This window comes from Haliaeetus albicilla, chromosome 2, assembly GCF_947461875.1.
Source record: "Haliaeetus albicilla chromosome 2, bHalAlb1.1, whole genome shotgun sequence".
NCBI classification, from domain to species: domain Eukaryota; kingdom Metazoa; phylum Chordata; class Aves; order Accipitriformes; family Accipitridae; genus Haliaeetus; species Haliaeetus albicilla.
The window spans coordinates 79,690,929-79,709,609 of record NC_091484.1 but is presented as its reverse complement, the minus strand read 5'-3'; the positions used below and the strand labels follow the sequence as shown (position 1 = coordinate 79,709,609).

At 53.7% G+C, this 18,681-nt stretch overlaps 1 protein-coding gene across 2 annotated transcripts in view; it reads left to right on the top strand.

The window, feature by feature from the left end:
- The window catches only part of CCM2 (CCM2 scaffold protein), a 38,508-nt gene extending 22,363 nt beyond the window's left edge, over positions 1-16,145 (top strand). The window contains exons 1-10 of one of the 2 annotated variants that reach the window (XM_009919510.2): positions 5,097-5,123; positions 7,541-7,714; positions 7,955-8,038; positions 8,260-8,443; positions 9,732-9,868; positions 10,956-11,091; positions 11,602-11,659; positions 12,413-12,551; positions 13,051-13,189; positions 15,413-16,145. In XM_009919510.2, the coding sequence (XP_009917812.1) occupies positions 5,112-5,123; positions 7,541-7,714; positions 7,955-8,038; positions 8,260-8,443; positions 9,732-9,868; positions 10,956-11,091; positions 11,602-11,659; positions 12,413-12,551; positions 13,051-13,189; positions 15,413-15,693 (1,344 nt within the window). In that variant the 5' untranslated portion in view covers positions 5,097-5,111 and the 3' untranslated portion in view covers positions 15,694-16,145. Of the gene's footprint in view, positions 1-5,096; positions 5,124-7,540; positions 7,715-7,954; positions 8,039-8,259; positions 8,444-9,731; positions 9,869-10,955; positions 11,092-11,601; positions 11,660-12,412; positions 12,552-13,050; positions 13,190-15,412 lie in introns of those variants that run through there. The other variant, XM_069778424.1, reaches the window with a different exon arrangement.
- The last annotated feature ends 2,536 nt before the right edge of the window (positions 16,146-18,681 follow it).

Genomic DNA, 18,681 nt, shown 5'->3' with positions numbered 1-18,681 from the left:
GAGCAGGAGGTGATCCCCTGGAGCACTGGGCTCCCAATACAAGAGATGGGAATATACTGGAGTGAGTTCAGCAAGCGGTAAAGGGCCTGGAGCATCTCTTGTATGAAGAAAGGCTGAGAGAGCTGGGACTGTTCAGCGTGGAGCAGAGGAGGCTTGTGGGGCTTTTATTAATGTAGATAAACCCCTCACAGGGGGAGAGAAGAAAAGAAGGAAGATCTGGGCTCTTCCCAGCATCAGGGCAAGAGGCAACGGGCACAAACTGAAACACAGAGACTTGTATTCAAGCATAATAAACTTTCTTTAGCGTGAGGATTGTCAAACACTGGGCAGGCTGCTCCAGAGGCCACAGGTTTTCCATCCTTGGAGATGCTCAAAGCCTGACTGGATGTGGTCCTGACCCCCTGCTTCCCACTGGTACTCCTGGCCAAGCCTTGCTGCCCCTAAACATGTGGTGCTGCTGTACAGACCTGGCTGTTAAGGATGGAGGGATGGGGATATCTAGCAGTTATGGGCTGTTGGAAGGTCTGCAGCCTGTTCCTGAGGCAGCAGGGCATTTACTGGGATTTAAAATGGGTTTTAAGTGGCTGCTGCTGTAATCCCAGCACTGCCAGGTCAGGAGGAGAGCTGGCATTTCATTGTCTGAGTGACTTTGTGTTGTGCTGAAGGGCTGGAGAGAGGCCCCAAGTAATTCACCACCTGGATGGGAACCTGCCTCGGTCAGACCAGAGCAAAACAAGGCTGTTACGGCTTTCTTCTGCTAACAGGCTGAGAAATAGGAAGTAATTTGGAAATAAACCTCCACTCGGCATCAGGATGTACCTGTGGCAGTTTGCAGCTTTGTGTTTGGAGCTTGTGTTTATGCTGAGGTGGTGAGATGGAACGGCAAATGTGAAGGTTGGTGTAAAATCAGGCTGCTTTCTGCGTGGGTTTCTCGGGGGCTGAGCCCTGAACCAGCCCCTGGTCCCGCTTGTGTTGCAGCACTTCTCTGTGGGGCAAAGAAATATAAATAATAAACCCTTCTTGTGGCGGGGCTGTGGACTTGCAGCTTTACCTTGAGGTTACCAATTATGTACTCATCACGTGTCTGGCTTTCCCAGGTCATAATTCACACATGCTCTCGTCACCCTCGGCTCACGGAGCATGGTGGCCAGTGCTGTGGAACCTGGCCTGGGCTTAAGCCGTGCCCAGGCAAAGCCAAACCCACAGAGCCTGTGTTTCTGTGGCATTGCCATGCTGGAGGCTGCTTGGAGTTTATTTCTTAACAGCCAAGTCTTCTCTAAACGTGCTGAACTTGTTTTTTCTTGCTTGGTTTCACATTTTATTATTACAGGCACCTCCCATGACTTCTTGTCCTTCCACGCACGCCACTGTCGTCCTCTTCTTCATTTCCTCCGCTGGCAGTAAGCTGACCCAGAGTCCCTTTGGGCTTGGTTAATTATTTCACCCGCTGCTGTATCACGTGCTCCCTTTGTGCAGATACTTCCTCCGCTGAGCCCAGCCTTCGCATTGTTGGTACACTCAAGGTTGGCTTTCTGATCCGCTCGGGGACGTAGCCTGGTCCTGGAGCGTTGCTGGCAGCTCTCTAGGAGAGTGCTCTGGCTTTACCCTAAGCGAGCATGCCCTGCGTCCCTTTAGGAACAGGATAAGTGGATTTGGGATGCAGGCTGTCTCTTGGGACACGCAGCATTGCTGGCCAGCAGCAGCACTGAGGGGCTGTTCAGAGCTTGGGCTCCCTTAATCTCCATGCAGACGTGCTGGGGGAGAATTAGCCTTACAAATTTGCATTTGAGATAATCCACTCGAGGGGATTAAGAAGCTGTTTGTGCTGCTAAGGAGAGGGATGCTCTTTCTCCTTTGTGTTCAGCTCAAAGGGTTGAATGTATTTAAATGGGCTGGCCAAGACATCATTGATTTTTGGCTGGATACAAGCAGCTGGGCCCCAAGTAAAAGCAGTCCAAACTCCAGTGCCGGTGGCCAACAAGCACTACACTAGAACTAGCTTCGTTCCCTGTGATGTGCAGCCCCTGTGATGTGGAATTGCTCAGCCTCGTGGAAGTGGGTTGACATCTTAATGTGAGCCCTGTCCTCCTGCATGCACTCATGGTCCTAGAGATGTGTTTTCCAGCATCTTCTGTAGCTTCTGAAGCATGGCAGAAGTTCCTAGCCTGCTCTGTGGTCTGGGATTGAGGCGATTGGGATTTAATTCCTGGTTCTGCCACCACCCCTGGTACATGGTGAAGGAAGAAGGGCTGCCAGATGGTCTTCAGCAGCAAATCCCCTCCCAGCAATTTTCCAAACCCCCCCCAGTGCTCCAGCCAGAGTAATATCAATATAGATGAAGGGTAAACCCTCCCTTTTCCCAGAAATGGCTTTCTTGGGATTTCTGAAGCCAAGTGGGAGCTGGGGACAGGATGTGCTGCTGGCTGGGGCTTGCAGGGAGTGTGGGATGGGTGAGGAAACCCTGATGAAGTGGGTGCTGCTGATGATCCAGGGGACCCCAATTTTTTTCCCAGCAGCAAGGGGAAGGTGCACATTGTCAGTCATCTTACCTCTAATGGGACTCTAATGGGGCACCAAATAAAGTGGTTTTTGAAGTCTCTGTGTTGTGAGATACTGGGGGACTGCGGAGAGCTGCAAGCGCTTTACTGGGGTATTAATGAGGTTGCATACTCTGTTGATTTAACTCCTCATGCCCCCAGTCACCTCGAGAGCTTTTGAGGGGAGGAAGGCATAGAGCCTCCTGCTTGAACAGTGTCTTGAAGGTTTGTTGATGGGTCAGGCTATCTTCCCTGAGATTAGTACTGGCTTAATGACCTCCCCTAGCCTGTCCTGCACCCAGGGCTCTCTGCAGAGCAGGACAGCACCAGGTTCTGCTGCTGCGAGCAGTGCCAGCCCTTGCAGGGAGCTGCCTCTGCTGTCTCAGCCTCACACCTCACTGGTGGCTGTTCCCCAGCGACTGAGAAGTGAATAGTTGCAGACAAGTCCTAATGTAGCTGGTAGGGTTGGTGAAACCCCCATTATATGTTTTATTGGCCTCAGACAGGAGAAACGGCATCAGGGGGATGAACACCCTGACACAGATGCAAGCTTGGGATGTTGAGGGGTTCTCTGGACTGTGCCGTGTCTCTCTCTCCTGGCTGTGTCCAACCTAGGCTGGGGGGCTTAGCCCCAGGCTAAGTCTGGTCTCCTGGGCTTTTTCCTGAAGGTTTGTCCTATTTCCATTGAATTTGCAGCCCCTGGAGCAGCAGCAGCAGGTGGCTTGGCCAAGGGGACCTCTTCCACCTGGGCCGCCAAATGCAAGGAAGGGCTGGCCATGGCCAGGAGTGTCCCCGGAGCCTGGTGGCAGCCAGTCCCTGGCACTTGCCAGAGCTGTGTGCCTTAGCAGGTTTTTGGGGGGTGCTGGTGGGGCACATTCCACCCGTGTTCCTTGTTCCTCATTCAAATGTATGTGAACGTACATCGGATGAGCTGGGTCTCCCTAAAAAATCTGACCAAAGCCATCCGCTCTTCTTTATTGAGCCCCCTCCCCTGCCTCATGGCATGCCTTTCCCTGTCAGTCTGGCCTGGTGGGCTAAACCCAGCTGTGAGATGCTCTCTCTCAATTAGTCAAGTCTTAAATGCCTCACTAAGTAGATGAAATGACTGTTTCCCTCCTGAATTTTGGAGCCATTGACAGCAGGAGGCCCTGAGGAGTGACGACGTTGGCCCGTCCTCTGCTGGGAGCTGCAGCTCTCCATGAAATGTCCAGTTCTGGCTGGCACAAGGTGTTCACGTATCCTTTCCCTGCCTCTTCTCCTGACTTCAAGATGTAAATGCTTTTTGAGAAGCAAACTGTGTGGGAATGAGCTCCTGGCAGCTCTTGCCTGCGCTGTGCTGCCAGTGCCTGGCTGATTCCCCGGTGTGGGGACGGACCCATCCTTTCCAAACAAGCTGTGTTGTTTCAGCTGAGCCCCATTCCCCATCCCAGTGGCTTTTACAGCGGATTCCCTAGCTGTTCTGCTGCAGGACATGTCTCCAGACTGGAGAGACCCGCAGGGAGGTGGGCTGGGAAATCACCTTTAGGGATTGCAATAGTGGGCAAGGAGGGGATTGGGGGGGAAGAAAACAAGTTTTTATTTTATGAGTTTTAAAGAGAAATGGGATCCTTCTCTCCCCAGATCTACTAACTAGGCAGCGTGCCAGAGGGGTTCACTTGCATCCCAAGGTGGGAATCTGCTCGGTGCAAGTGCCGAGGGTGGCTGGCAGCCCAGCAGGTCTTCGGGTGCCTCTTCTCCAACTGACTTTCTTGCACCTGCTCAATGGGTGGATGTCATTGGGGAAATTACCACCTTTGCCTTTTTAATTTGATTCTCCATCTGTGAAATTAGCAACTTGTTTTCATTAATCCTCTGAGCTTGACTCTTGGGCTCACGTTTGAGCCCAGCAAGGCTCACTTGAACACTTTGCGCTCTCCCAGAGTGCCTCCTGGGAGGCCTTGGCTCAGGCAGGGAGCTCTTAACCTCATTTCCAAGCTTTGCTTTTCAAATGCAAAACTTAAGGACTCGAAATATGGGCCCTGAAAAAGCTTTACAGCCCTTGGTCTCCATAGATGCTGGAGAACAAAATAGCTCTGAAGCTCGGAGGAGAAACCAGGGTTAAAAAGTCCTGTGGGCTGGGGATATTTCCATCCTGGGTGCAGCTGGGTGCGAGTCCAGGCTGTAGCAACAAAGGCTGCTGGGGAGTTTCCAGGGCTTTAGGGGTGCAGGAGTTGGGATGGCATGGCTGGGAGCTGGGAATGGGATTGAGCTTTGCAAAATGGGCTTCTGCGCCTCATCTCGCCTTGCACCCGGCCCCGTTGCTGCCAGACCTTGCTGGTTCTTAATCAACAACTTTATTTTGTCGCTGTTGCTGTGTGTAACAGAAGGAAACTGTGGTTATTGCACTTCCTGGCCACGAGCCGGCAGGCGAATGAAAGCTCACGGGTTTGCCAGCCCTTCGGCACGGGCCGTGAGATTCGGAAGCCCCCGAGACGAGGATAGCAGCTTCTCTCCCCCCGGGAGGTGCTTTTGGTGAGCCACCAAAGGCTCTGCGCCGGCACGGTTTGGTTCTGCTCTCTGTAGCTGGGTACTTCGATGGAGAACGAGGTAGGTGCTGGTTTTATATCGTCTCCCAGAAATGCAGAAGCTGTTGTTCCACATTGCGTCACGCCGGGTTGACGCCTCTGCTTTGGACACCCTCCTTCAAGGAGAGCCTGTGGCTCTCCCACGGGTCTCGGGGGTGCAGGATGGTGGGGAATGATGGTCCCGTTGCAGCATCATCCCAGCTCTACGGAGGCTGCCTGCATCCCCAAGGGAAAAGCGAGGGTTTCTTCTGGTTTGCTCTGTACAGATTGGGCCAGATCCGGCAGCCTTGGCACAGAGAGGTGAACTGAGCTGGAGCCACTGGACTCCGGCTGGTGGAGGGGGAAGCATCTGGGGGACTGTTGTGGTACAGCCCTGACCCCAGCGGCAGATTTCTGCACCTCTCTGCTTTTGATTCCTAAAAGATGTTGGTGGAACAAGAACTTTACGCACCGGCAGCTAAGGTTTGAGGTCAGACACCCTCGTAGTTGGGGCGGCAGAGCCGAAGTCGAGCCCCATGCTCCAGTCTTGGCAAACAGACCTGTTGCTTTCAGGATTTTCTTCTTTCTGGAGCCTGGGACAGTCCCAGCCCCTCTGCAGGAGCCAGCTGGTTTGTACAGCGCAGGGTGATGCTCCGTTTCGGGAGCCCAGCTGAAGGGAAGGATGCTGTCCCTAAAATCTGCAGTGCTTGGTGGTGCTGGTCCTGCTGCTGTAAAGGCAGAGCTGTTTCACGGGGCCAGCATTGTGTAGCTGTGTTTTCTGTCCCTTTTGTCCTATAAACTCTCTCTATTTTTATCTCCCTGGTCCAAGGGATGTTTTTCAGGGCCGGGCTGTCCCCAACGTCCTTGTGGTGCCTGGCTTGCTCTGGGAGCTTCTAAATACTATCCAACCAGGAGCTTTTCCATCCCACTTTCCCATCCTGGTATGACAGTTTCAAATTCTTTTGGTCTGGCTTTGATCTCTCTTGTTCCTGTGGATCTTTCATGCTCGTCTGCATTTAGACAAGCAATGAGAGAGGCTGAAGCTGGCCTGATGAGAGCAGGTCCCACGCATGCATCTGAACACGGTGCATCAGCTGCTGTGCGGGGAGGGACACTGCTGGGAGTAGGTGACGTGGTGATGGCACTCCCCCACCAAATATGTCCTATGGCAAGGCTCAAGCGGTTTAGGTTAAGGGTCTGCGGCAGTTCTTCTTGATGGTGTTTTCCAAGGCAAGGTCCTGTGGTGGACGGCAGCAAGAGATGAGCTGAATTTGCCGGAGGCTGCTGCTCTTTGAGCTTGCAAAGTACTCCACACTTTTCTGAGCAGGAGCAGTCAGTTTATATTTAATTAATTTGCCTTTCGAAGTATCTTTTCTGCCTCTGCAGATAGTACAATCCTTTTTCTTGCCCATGAGAATCAGGAAAGCCAAAGTGTGGTTGCCCTGAGGGGTGGGAAGCAGAGAGCATCACTGCCATGGGACAGGGCAGCTGGAGCCGAGCTGCATGGCCAGGCAGCCAGCGAGGCCACCAAGGAGCTCTGCCTTTCCCCTCTGGACTGGCATTTAACACAGCTGTGAATCCCGAGCATTGGATCTCCCCACTTCAAAACATCCATTTGAGCTGCTAAACTTGGAACTGGAGAAGTTTGTGCACAATCCCGGTCATTTAGCCATCAGGCAGGCTGGTGTGGAGCTTGGTGAAGTTCTACCACAGGTCGGCTCTGCTGCAATGGGCCCTGGGTGCGCAGCGTTCCCGGGCTGTCCACCCGTGCTGTGGTGGACGGACGGTGGTGATGCTCCCTCTATAGCTGGGAGTCTGTGCGTGCACGCTGCCGCTGGCCGGACTCGTGTTGGCTCCGATATTTTTCTAAACCCAGCACTCAATGGTTTGGGAACCACAAAGACCTATTTTTTGCAGGGGAGGCTGTCTTCTGGGTCGTGTACTCACATTTGTGGGTCTCCCCGGAGACCTCAGACCAGTTTGCAGCATCTCTGCCTTTTCCTTTTGCAATCCTTCATTGAATTGCTCAGGGCAAATGCTTGAGTGAAATACAAAATTGCACCGAGGCGAGGAGGAAGCTTGCCCGTTTTGCGTGTGGCTATGGCTTGCTCACTGTTACAGCTCTTAATCTGAATATATATTTGTATTTGTTCTTAACTAAATGGTTGGACATCATGACTTTGGGAAAAAAATCCTGTTTTGGTAAAAGGGCGCTTATCAGCACTTGTGTTCTTGCAACAAGTTGCGGAAAGGGGTTTTCAGTGAAAGATCACGTACTTGTGGATTCGTAGCTCTAAAACCAGCCTGTCCGTGGTTGGGGCTGGTAAAACCAGGCTGTGAGTATAGATGTACAGGCTGGAGGAGCACTGGGTGCTGCCGGTTCCACCCCCCATTTCAGTGCAGAAACTGCCTCTCTTGCCCTTAACCCCAATGCCCCGGCATTTCCCTTTCTCTCCGCAGCCTGGAATAGTGTCTCCTTTCAAACGAGTCTTCCTGAAGGGCGAAAAAGGTCGGGATAAAAAAGCCCAGGAGAAGGTTACAGAGAGACGGCCTCTGCATACAGTGGTAGTGGCCCTGCCTGACCGCGTCGAACCAGATGTGCTGCTGAATGACTACATCGAGAAAGAAGTGAAGGTAGTATCTGCCTGGCTGGGGCTGGGGCTTGTATATAGTATATATAGTATATATAGCATTAAGATAACTTAAAGGCATGAGAGATCTTCCATACACAGGTGCATTTAGCAGCTTCTAAATAGGGCTTGGGGCACCAGCCCTATGCTCTATGTTGATGGTGTCTTCTTGCAGTAGCTGGCATGTTCAGGGGCGTGCTTAGCGTGTATGTGCAGTGGTAACGGTTTGATTCTTCTTTTCCAGTATTTAGGTCAACTCACATCCATCCCAGGGTACCTGAATCCCTCCAGCCGCACGGAAATCTTGCATTTGATCGATAATGCAAAGGTGAGCGCGCTCAGCCTGTTGAATGACCTGCTCTGCGTAGTCTAACATGCAGCATGGAGAAAAAAAAAAAAAAAAAGGCTTGAAGAGTTTCCTTGGGGCTGGGTCCTGGTCTAAGTGGTATCCTCCATCCTAGTGTTACAAACATGGGAGGGAAGCCTGTTACCAGGGTGTTACCAAAGGGGAAACAGTTCAACAAATCAATGTAAATATGTTTATTTTAGAGAGCACACCAGCTCCCGGGGCAGCTGACCCAAGAACATGATGCTGTCATCAGTCTCTCTGCCTACAACATCAAGCTGGTGTGGCGGGATGGAGAAGATCTCATCCTCAGGGTCCCCATCCACGACATCGCGTCCGTTTCCTACATCCGAGATGACTCCTCTCACTTGGTCGTGCTGAAAACAGGTAGGTTGTGGCCAGCACGGGCAGGCTGTAGCATTGTGTGTTGGGGTTGCCGTGTGTTTTGGGGTTGTGGGACAGAGCCCCACAGCAGCCAGCATTGCCCTTGTGTAGGACGGCAGCCGGCCTGACCAGAAACAGGACAAGGCGATGCTGGGTGAGAACAGACCAAAACGATCGGTGTCCTTCACAGAATCATAGAATGATGGAATGGTTTGGGTGGGAAGGGACTTTTAAAGGTCATCTAGTCCAACCCCCCTGCAGGGAGCAGGGACATCTTCAACTAGATCAGGTTGCTCAGAGCCCCGTCCAACCTGGCCTTGAATGTTTCCAGGGATGGGGCATCTGCCACCTCTCTGGTCAACCTGTGCCAGGGTTTCACCACCCTCAGTGGAAACAATTTTTTCCTTTTATCTAAGCTCCTGCCTTGAGTTGTTTCAGTCCATCCTTTTCTAGCGGGCGTGGAGGAAGGACTGGGGGTACGCATGTCTCCTGAGGGTGCTGTGACTCGCAGAAGGGTGAGCACACTGGGGGAGATGAAGGATGTTGGAGCTGGGCTGGGTTGTATCTGGAGATGAAGTGCAAGCTCACGTACAGCTTAGAAATTTCTCCTGTAGCCTGTCCTCTGGCAACTGCCAGAGGTGTATGTCGGACCTGCCCTGCTCTTCAGAGCCCTTGTGCTGGTTGCTGGGAGGATTTCATCATGATGTTGCATGTCTAAATGCCCGTGTGGAATAACTGGGATGATAGCCATCACTTCTGACACACCTCACTTCTTGTAATACCTGAGGAGGGCCTTGAATCCGTCCCCAGCAGCTCTGCATGTGTCAGACCTGCCTGTTTTTGGGCTGGAGTGTTTGGGGAACACTGAGCTACTTAGAAGATGTAATGACAGAGACTTATCGGATTATAAACCCCGTGACAGTAAAGGACAGTCTATAGAATAAATGAGTAAGTGACTTAGAAGGCTGTAATTCTGCTAGTGGATTTCTGAGGCTGGCTAAGCCATGGAAATGAAGCTGGTGATTTACAGAGTTGTCAGAAACCAGCTCTAAATTTTAGGCTTTTCATTCAAAGACTTTGGCCCTGTGCAGTGTTCAGGTGGAGTTCCTGGGCTCCCAAGATCTCCCTCTTCCAGGGCATTTTCTCCCACCTGTGGGATCCTCTGCTCTCCTGCTTTGGGGGCTTTGCTGTCGCCACAGGCAGGCTGCTCGGATGACAGCTCACTGTGCGAGGACTCCTTGCTGTTCTCTCCCTGCCTCGACCTTTCCATTATGACTTCTCTCTTTCTCAGCTCAGGACCCCGGGATCTCCCCAAGCCAGAGTCTCTGTGCCGAGAGCTCCAAAGCGCTTACTTCGGGCTCGCTGTCTGAGAGCGGGGTGGTTCCCGTTGAAGCTTGTTGCTTGGTGGTCCTGGCTACGGAGAACAAAGTAAGACTCAAAACACTCGATTAAAACTCTGTCCCGTGTTGGGGTTGCCTGCAGAGTGACTGTCTCATTGCAGTGCCGCAGGGACTGGGATTGCTGGGAGGTTTTCTGGCTCTTAGACCATGGTGGCCTCATCCTGCTCTCACCAAGTGTCCCCTCTGTTATGTGACCAGATGCTTACCTGGCTGTACATTGTGTGACACACATAGGCCTGGTTTTAAGACTGCAGGGTGTGGGTTGGGCTTTGCTGGTACACAAGGTGCTACCTGAAGGAGGAAACCTGGTCCCTGCTCCAGGCCCGGGACCTAGTTCGGACATGAGAGGGTATGAGAAGATGGTTTTCCCTTGGTGGTGGTGCCTGCTGCCCAGGTCTTTCTCCAGCAGCAGGAAATCTGTGAAGACAACTGAATCTCTCCCACAATAGGATTTTGCTAACTGGGGCATTTTCCTGATGCTGACCTGGAAATTTGTTTCATCTAGTATCTGGATCCAGAGATTCTGATCTCAGCCTGTGTGCTCCTACTTCTACAGCAGGAACCCTTTGCCTTCAGGGTGGAGTTTTGCTTGCCTTGTTTTTGGCTCTAACGCTCTCTGGGGTGCCTGCACCTATTTGGGATGTAGGTTATGTAGCCAAAATCCCAGAGAGCTGAACTGAGGAGTAGGACAGAGCATCAACACAAAATCTGGGTGCTAATTAATAGCTGTGAGTTGACAATGGAGCATCCGCTCTCCTATTGCTTGGTCTGACCAGTTGAAAAGGGCTGGGATGCTTCTGTGGCAGTATGAGAGGGTGATGAGGGGTGATTTGTCTCAGGAGTTTGTCTCCTGTAGCACCGAGGAAAACCCTGCAGGACAGCAGGAGGTAGCTAACGAGATACAAGGTTTGTCACCTCCAGCCCTGGAGACCCTGTGGGTCAAGCAGTGTCCAGGATCTTGGATGAGTGGATTCCCTGTCCTCGCTGGGAGGACGACACACTTAAAAATACAGCACACCGATGTCCCGCATGGGATACCCAACGTAGGGAGCCAAAGAGAAAGGCCACCGCAGTATCTTCTGCCTCACACCAGCCCTTCTTTGCTCCCTCCCTAGGTGACTGCCGAGGAGCTGTGCTCGCTTCTCAGCCAAGTCTTCCAGATTGTTTACACTGAGTCCACGATAGACTTCTTGGACAGAGCAATATTTGATGGGGCGTCCACACCGACACGGCACATGTCCTTACACAGCGGTAAGTCCGTGCTCTCGCCGTTTGCTTGTTTCTTACCAGGCCTGTCTAAGGGTCTCTCCCCATCTTCACCAGTATCCATCACATCTCTTCTGCCACCCTCTGAGGTCAGAGCCAGCCTGATGGCTTCCCTCCTGCAGGGTATTGAAAAAAACCCCTCCTCTGCTTTAATTGTGTGTGAGTTGGACGGGCACGAGGGCTGTCTCCTGCCTGCAGATGTTTCCCCAGCTGGGCTACGGGACATCAGCCACCATCCTTGTCCCCCATACCCTTTGCCTCTCCATTCATGTTGGACGGAGGCACTTAATAAAACAATCCCTTTGCGGTTCTGCATCTCTGCTGAGTCTGTATCCAGTCCTGACACAGCACAATCTTGGCCCCAGCCCCGCCTGCCTCTCATCTTCCAGCTCTGAAAGCCGAGTTGGAGATCAGTGTGTTTGTGTAGGTCATGGGCTGGGAAAACCACTGAATTTCTGCCTCTCAAACTCCACATCTTGAATGTTTTCCTTGCAGATGACTCTTCTACAAAAGTGGATGTTAAGGAATCTTACGAAACGGAAGCAAGCACTTTGTAAGTTAAACGTGGTACGCTGAGCTCGCTCGGCACTCGGGCTTATTAGTGCAGCCTCGCTGCCGGGTTTAAAGCTCCCAAAGCAGGAACTGCTGTGGTCTGCACATTGAAAAGCTTCTGCTCAGTCTGGCTGAAACACTGGGCGATGTTTTTACTGTCCGTATGCGGTGCCATGGTCCCTGCCTCCGCAGCATCCATGGCTGGATTGTTCTGCTGCTGCAGGTTTCCAGAGACGGTCACGTACACAATGTATGTGCAGTCCCACGCGTCAGCAAAGTGGGGACATGATGCTTGCCTAGCTGCTTTGCCTTGGTGAAGTCCAGCTGGAGTTGGGAGAAAAGGTTTTCCCCAAACCCTTTTATTTTGGAAACTTCTTCCCTCCTGAATCGGTGGCTGCTGAAAACATTGATAGCGTTTGTGGGCTGAAAACCTGACACGCAAATCAGTTGTTTAAAACTGACTGATGCTATTTGAAAGTTTCACATTTAATGCCACAATAAGGTAGTTTGAGACTTTTCCCCACACTGTTGCAAAACAAGAAAGCAGTTGGAGGGGATATTTGCCCATGTAGGGCTTCATTTTCAGCAGGTCACCAAACCAATGTAGTTAAAGTACTCTGTGCTGGGTGGGAGCCTTCAGATGCCCACGTGCCTCTCCACTCTTCTAGGCTCTGCTGTGCTGCGGCAGCCAACGATGGTGATGCAGGAGGTGCCCGAGTTGCTCTGGAGGACTCACAGTCTGTTTCCATTTCAGTTCCTTTCCAGAAACCTTGGATGCAGGTGACAACTCCCCCTCTTCCTTCTCCACACAACAGTCTCCACACATTAAGACAGTCAGTGAGAGCGAGCTGAGCACTACAGCGACAGAGCTGCTCCAGGACTATATGATGACGGTAGGGTGTCCTTGGCTTGCAGGGCAGGGTGGAGGGATTTTCTTCCCTTTAGGGTACTCTTGGAATTTGGGTTCATTGCCTCGGCCTGTAGAATGTGAGCCCACGCTGGTGTAGGAACATCTCATCCTCCTCCTTTTCATACAGATTGTGCTTGGAGGCCTCATGGGACCTGAACGTGGGCTCACATCCTTCTGCAGCAGCATCCCCACCCCCTTGTCCCCTCTCACCATGTAAAGGCATGTCACACCATCCGCAGCATGCCAGGTCCATCACTTTGCGTGTCACGGTCCCTGTGTACGCTCACAGCTTGTCCCTGTTTGAAAGCTGCCAGCTCAGTAGTGGGTTGCAGCAGCCTGTCCTGCTTTTCCATCAGGATGAGCTGGTTCATCACTGCAGCTCTTGTCAAATAGCAATAAATCTGGTAAATGCTGTTCCCAGGCTTCCCATCATCTCTTCCTAAAAAAATCAGTGACGTTTGTGGTGTGCTTCTCTTCCGCAGCTCCGAACAAAACTCTCTTCCCAAGAGATCCAGCAGTTCGCAATGCTCTTGCACGAGTATCGCAATGGGGCTTCGATCCACGAATTCTGCATCAACTTGAAGCAGCTCTACGGGGACAGCAGAAAGTTTCTGCTCTTAGGTGAGTGTCAGCTGCCAGGGATTCATCGTGGAGGGTGAGAGCTGGCGTCGGTCCGCTCCCAAGCCCTCGTGATGTGTCTGGTACCGATCGCTGATGCACGGACCTTCGACGTGGGCAGTCCGATGGGATGCGGAGGGGTAGAGGGGTGGGTGTGGATGGCACAAAGATTCCTTGGGGTGTCACCAAGCAAGGAGCAACATCTCAGTCCATCTCTCCTTGGAGATACTTGTTTCCTGAGGGCACCTGGGTCCATCTAACTCAGGCCCCCGGTCTCAGAGGCTTGAGTCACCCTTCCAGATGCTGACCTCTCCTTCTGACTGCAGAGGGAGCCTGGGTACCTCCTCCAGACCGAACACCAGGCATTTCTGTGCCTGCTGGTAGCAAGAAAGAGGGTTCTGGTCCTTGGCCACCTGTGCGGTGCCTGACACCAGGCAATTCTGGTGTTGGATGTGCCGTTCATCTGGGCATACTGAACCTGCATTCCTTGGAGAGGAATTTCACAGTCCTGGGGGGAAGGTGTGCACCCTGGCAGGGGAACAGGACCCTTTCATTCCCCTTCGTTAAAAGGAGGCTGAGAGCCTCCGGGGCTCTTGCAAGTCCTTCCTGCTCAAACTCTCTACTTTGATTTTGGCTTTAATAAGCTGAAAGAGCATCAGTAACAAGAGCCCATGGCTTGGGGCAGGAGGACATGGGCCTGACCTGATGTCTGCACTGGCCCTGGGGCAGGCAGGTTCTCAGCTGGGCACTCAGCCAGCGCTGGGGGGGCTTTCAAACAGCGCAGGGACCAAAACAGAGATGCCTGTTGTCGCTGAAAAGCGATGCCTTGGGTTTTCACCCTCTTATAAAAGCAGATCTGCTGAAAGCGCTGGGGGTTGCTCACCGGAGTCAGCGTGCCGCAGGGAGCGGGGCAGCTCTCAGCGAGTTCTCGCGCCAGCCAGCTTCTCTTTTCTTTGTCCGGGGGATCCAGCAGCGCAGCCGGGCGCCTCCGCCAGCACAAAGGCATTTTCTTTCAGTGGTGCGCACACAACCGACTTGCTTTTAACATCGCCTGTACCAAAGCTGGCACAAAGGCAAGGTCACTGTGCTGGGAGGCTGACTTTATATTGGCTTCATGTCACTGAAAAGCAAATCCAACTTGCTTTTCCCAGCCTGGGTGGTCACACCGGTGCCATGCTCTCCCAGGACAGAGCTGGGCTGAGCTCTGGCTGCTCCCCACGGGTTTGACTGAGGGGGTTGATGTGAGATAGAGAGGTGAGGAGCAGAAAACCTTCTGCCCAGGCTCAGACTATGCTGGAAGCCTCCCGTAAAGGTTTTTCTTTCAAGTTTTTGAGTGCCCAGAGTTTTCTTCCAAGCAGTTTGGGTAGTGACTGTAGCCCTAAAGCTGTGACTGACTCTAGGAAGGGGGCTGGGGGCTATCTTGTTTTTGGCCAGCAAGGACACACAGCATGGAGGGGGTAGGGAGAGGGACAATGCTCAGCAGGACAGCTGCTCCATGATTGCAGCTGGAGCAGGATGGGGCCCATCAGGAAAAGCCATTTAAGTAGCCTTAACTTAAACACTTGCTCTTGAGGACTCTCACCCTACTGCTAATTACAAAGAAAACAGAATTAGTTACTTAAAATCCTCAAAGGATAAGTAGCAGCGTGCCTAACCTGTGTCCCAGTGACCCTCTCTGCTTCGCAGCAGGTGACAGCCACCCTGCCAGGGTCACCAGCCCACAGTGGGATGCAGAGAGAGACAGGACAGATGTTCCTGCAGCCACCCTGCCTGTGCTCCTTCGGGCGCAGGAGTCGTGGGCTGATGCTGTTAGAGCAATAAGCTCAGTAAAGCTGAGCAATATGTTTCGGTGGGGAATTAGCAGACGATCCTTTTGAGCTCAGAAAATCCCGCTTTAGTGGGATTTTGTGCTTGGTGGGCAGCAGCTGCAGTTCTCAGGGGTGTAAGTGTGAGATGTGGCCACAAAAGCTGGAGACTCCAGTGGTCCCTGTCCCCCTGAAATGGGCTCCTCCGCCAAGCCCTGTGCCATTTCAGGGAGCTGGGGCATGACATTACAGCCAGCCTCAGCAGCTGGGCTCTGCTGGATGGCTCAGAAGCCATGGGGAATTTCAGACAGCTGAGCAAATCCATGTGGAAATCTGTCCTGGATGTCTCCCCTGCATGCCTGTGCCGTACAAAACACACGATGATGCTGTTTCCTCCTTGGGGTTTTCTTCCCTGATCCAGGTCTTCGCCCCTTCATCCCCGAGAAGGACAGTCAACACTTTGAGAACTTCCTCGAAACCATTGGGGTGAAGGATGGCCGAGGCATCATCACAGACAGTTTTGGGAGGTACAGACGGACACTGAGCACCACCTCCAATTCCACCACCAACGGCAATGGCGCTGCCGGCAGCTCAGATGACCAGTCCGTCCCTTCGGAGGAGGACGAGTGGGACCGAATGATCTCGCACATCAGCAACGACATTGAAGCCCTGGGGTGCAGCATGGACCGCGATTCCTCCTGAGAGCCAGCGAGGGGGGAGGATGGCCCCGGCAGCTCCCCGCGCCGGGGCAGGGGCTCACTCTGGCACCTTCCCACCCTCTCGGAGAGACCCCTGCAGCAGTGCCTGTATCCTGACCGTCGTTCCGGAAGAGGTTTTGGGGCTAGATCAGGATGTAATTACTCTCCCATCCTCGTTAACAGCTCCAAGTGGCCCTTGGCAGGCAGCCGGCACCCTCTCACCGTGCCGGCACGCTGTGGTGGAGGATGCCGGGGCAGGAGCCCAGCCTGCGCCGTCCCTGGTTTGGTTTTGCCGGTGCAGCAGGGAGCAAGGCCGGGGAGACAAGTCGGCTACAACCCTCTGCCTGGTTTACAGTTTTGCACATGGTATCCCTGTTGTAACTGCTCTCCTCCTCCTCTTTCTTCTTCCTCCCCCTGTTTTTTGAATGAAGTTTACCACAATGTGAATTATTTAAACCTATTGTCGATGTTGTCGAAACATTTCGGCTCCAGACCCACAGGAGAAGCTGTCGATGCCACCCACGCCGCAAGCTTTGCGCTTGGGCTGCCGCAACCCGGCCTGCAAATGCTGCCGTACCCCCACCCCAGCCCCAGCTTTGCTCAGGAATAGCGGGGGGACCCCAGGGAGGTGGGGGGGGCCACACGGATGCCATTTTACCTGCCAGCGGGCTCGTGTGCGCCCACGAGCACAAGGCAGGCAGCTGTCAGCGCCTGCCGGGGCATCCCCTTCCTGCACACCAGCCTGCCAAGCACGAGGACTTGCCCCATGCATCCCCCGCCCCCCTGGTCTGGGGGACTCCTTGGTCCTCCTCTGCCACCCGTCCTGGGGTTCAGGGTGCTGGCAGGAGGGCATTGGGTGTCTGTTGGGGCTCCTCGGGGACTTTGCTGTCCCCCAGGGCCACCACTGGGACAGGAGAGCTGATCCAGGACCTACTCTGGGAAGCTTGGGGGGTAGGGGGGTTGCTGCAGGGTGTGCTGTACATGTTGTATATATTTTTACATACAGTTATAAATACACACTTATTTTTTTAATCTCTATCCCCTGCCAGAGGAGCGCTCCTGTGCAGAGAGAGGTGCCAGCTGGGCCCCGCAGGGGACATGCTGTTTGCTGGCGCAGGGGGGTCACCTAAGAAGGATCAGGGCTTGGGGTGGGGGTCCCCAGTTATCTTAGAGCCACAACCAGGAGGAAGGATGGGGCTGGAGGAGGATTGGGGCAGCACCCCAGGGGTCAGATGGGGTCTCTGGCACCCATGGGTGGCTCTGGCAGCCACCCCGAGCTGGGGGGGGTGGGGGCTGCGGTGGGTGCTTTGCAGCCAGACACTGGCTCAGCAGGTTTTTTTGGGGGGGGGCGGGGAGAACCGGCCTCCTCCTGCACATTCCTCTGCTCTTTGTCCCCAAAGCCTTCCCTGCAGCTCCCCACCTAACCGTTACCCATACCAGTATCCATCCCAGGCAGGCAGCAGCCTTCATCCCTACCATCCTCTACCTTCCTCCCCCTCCCTAGCCCCGCTGCTCCGGCCATTTCTTACCTGCCCTTTCCCGGGATTGCAGGCGCCGGCCCTCGGTACGATCCTGCACAGATCCCGCGCTGCTTTAGGCTGGTCAGGGTGACCCCCTTCTACTCCCCGGGGGGGGTCCCCGTCACCCCAATCCCTCCTTCCCCTGGACTTTAAGGGGTGAAAGCAGCCAAGTCACCCCAGTGTTCAGCTCCCTGGAGAGCTGGGGACAGGTACAGGATCCCTCCATCCTCCAACAGCCCTTTCCTTACAGTTTTGAGGCTGATTGATAAACTCCAGAGCAGGAGGAGGGGGGTCTCAAAGAGGGTCCCCCAGCCCCTGGAGGAAAGGGTTTGGCCAGGACACATCCATCCCGGGGAGCGTCTTCCCTAGAAACAAGCCTTGCTGGAGAAGCTTGGGGTTTCCTCCTCCTGGCAGGTGTTTTTGCCATCAGCCAAGGGAAGGGGAGATGGGGGTCCCAGCTCCATCCCCTGGGCACCAGCTCCAGGGCCTCAGGAGTTGGGGAAACCAAGATTTTTCCTCCTTCTTAAGCCCAGGAGGCAGCAGCACAGCACAGGGCTGGGAGTACTCAGAGCTGGGGGTAGTTTTAGTGCCTTTTTATGATTTACAGATTAAAAACAAATTGCACATGGGGATGTTCAAGTCCTTAAAGACTTAAGGAAATTTGGAAGAAAAAAAAAAAAAGCCCTATTTTTGACATGATTGTATACGGAGAGCTATAAAACAGAAGCCGTAACAGCTCACAGTGGGGTTTTTTTTTTTATACTTCGGTGGGAAACGGGACTTAATTCTGGAAATAACCCCGCTGGGTGTAGCGTTCTGGGAGCAAGTAGATGGCAGCAGCTGGGGGGGGGGTTCTGCCACCTCCATTTCCCCATCCCCAGCCCTGGAGCACCCCTGGCACTGGGGGACACAGCATGGGGGGGGGGCCGCGGCGGTCCCGGGGGAGGCTGTGTATGTATGCTTTCTGTACGGAGTATTTGTTACAGGTAAATATAATTCTGCACCCGACAGTGGTTTGTCTCGTTGCTAAAGCCCTCGCTCACCTCCCTTGGGCTTGGGCAAAGCCTGGCTTTGTTAAGCACCTCCAAATTAGCGACACGGGAGGGGGCAAAGCCCTGGTGCCTGACTGCTTCGGGACCATCCTGGGACTCTGCCACCCCATCCAGTGCCATGTGTCCCCCCCACCACTGCAGAGCCAGGGGGGGCGGTCCCAGCTGTCCCTGTGCCTGCTCCCAGCACCCCATATCCCACCACGGTGGCCACCACTCACCCCCATTTCCCTGGGCACCCCACCCCAGTTACAGCCCCTGCACCCTAACCCACTGCTGGAATGGGGGTGTCCCAAGCTCCCCCCAAACACTCCCCAGAGACAGGACCCCCCCACTGGGATACAGGTCTGGGGAAGCCATGGGGCAGCCCAGACACCACCACCCCCTGCCCCAGCCCCAAAATCACCATGAGCAGAGGCAGTG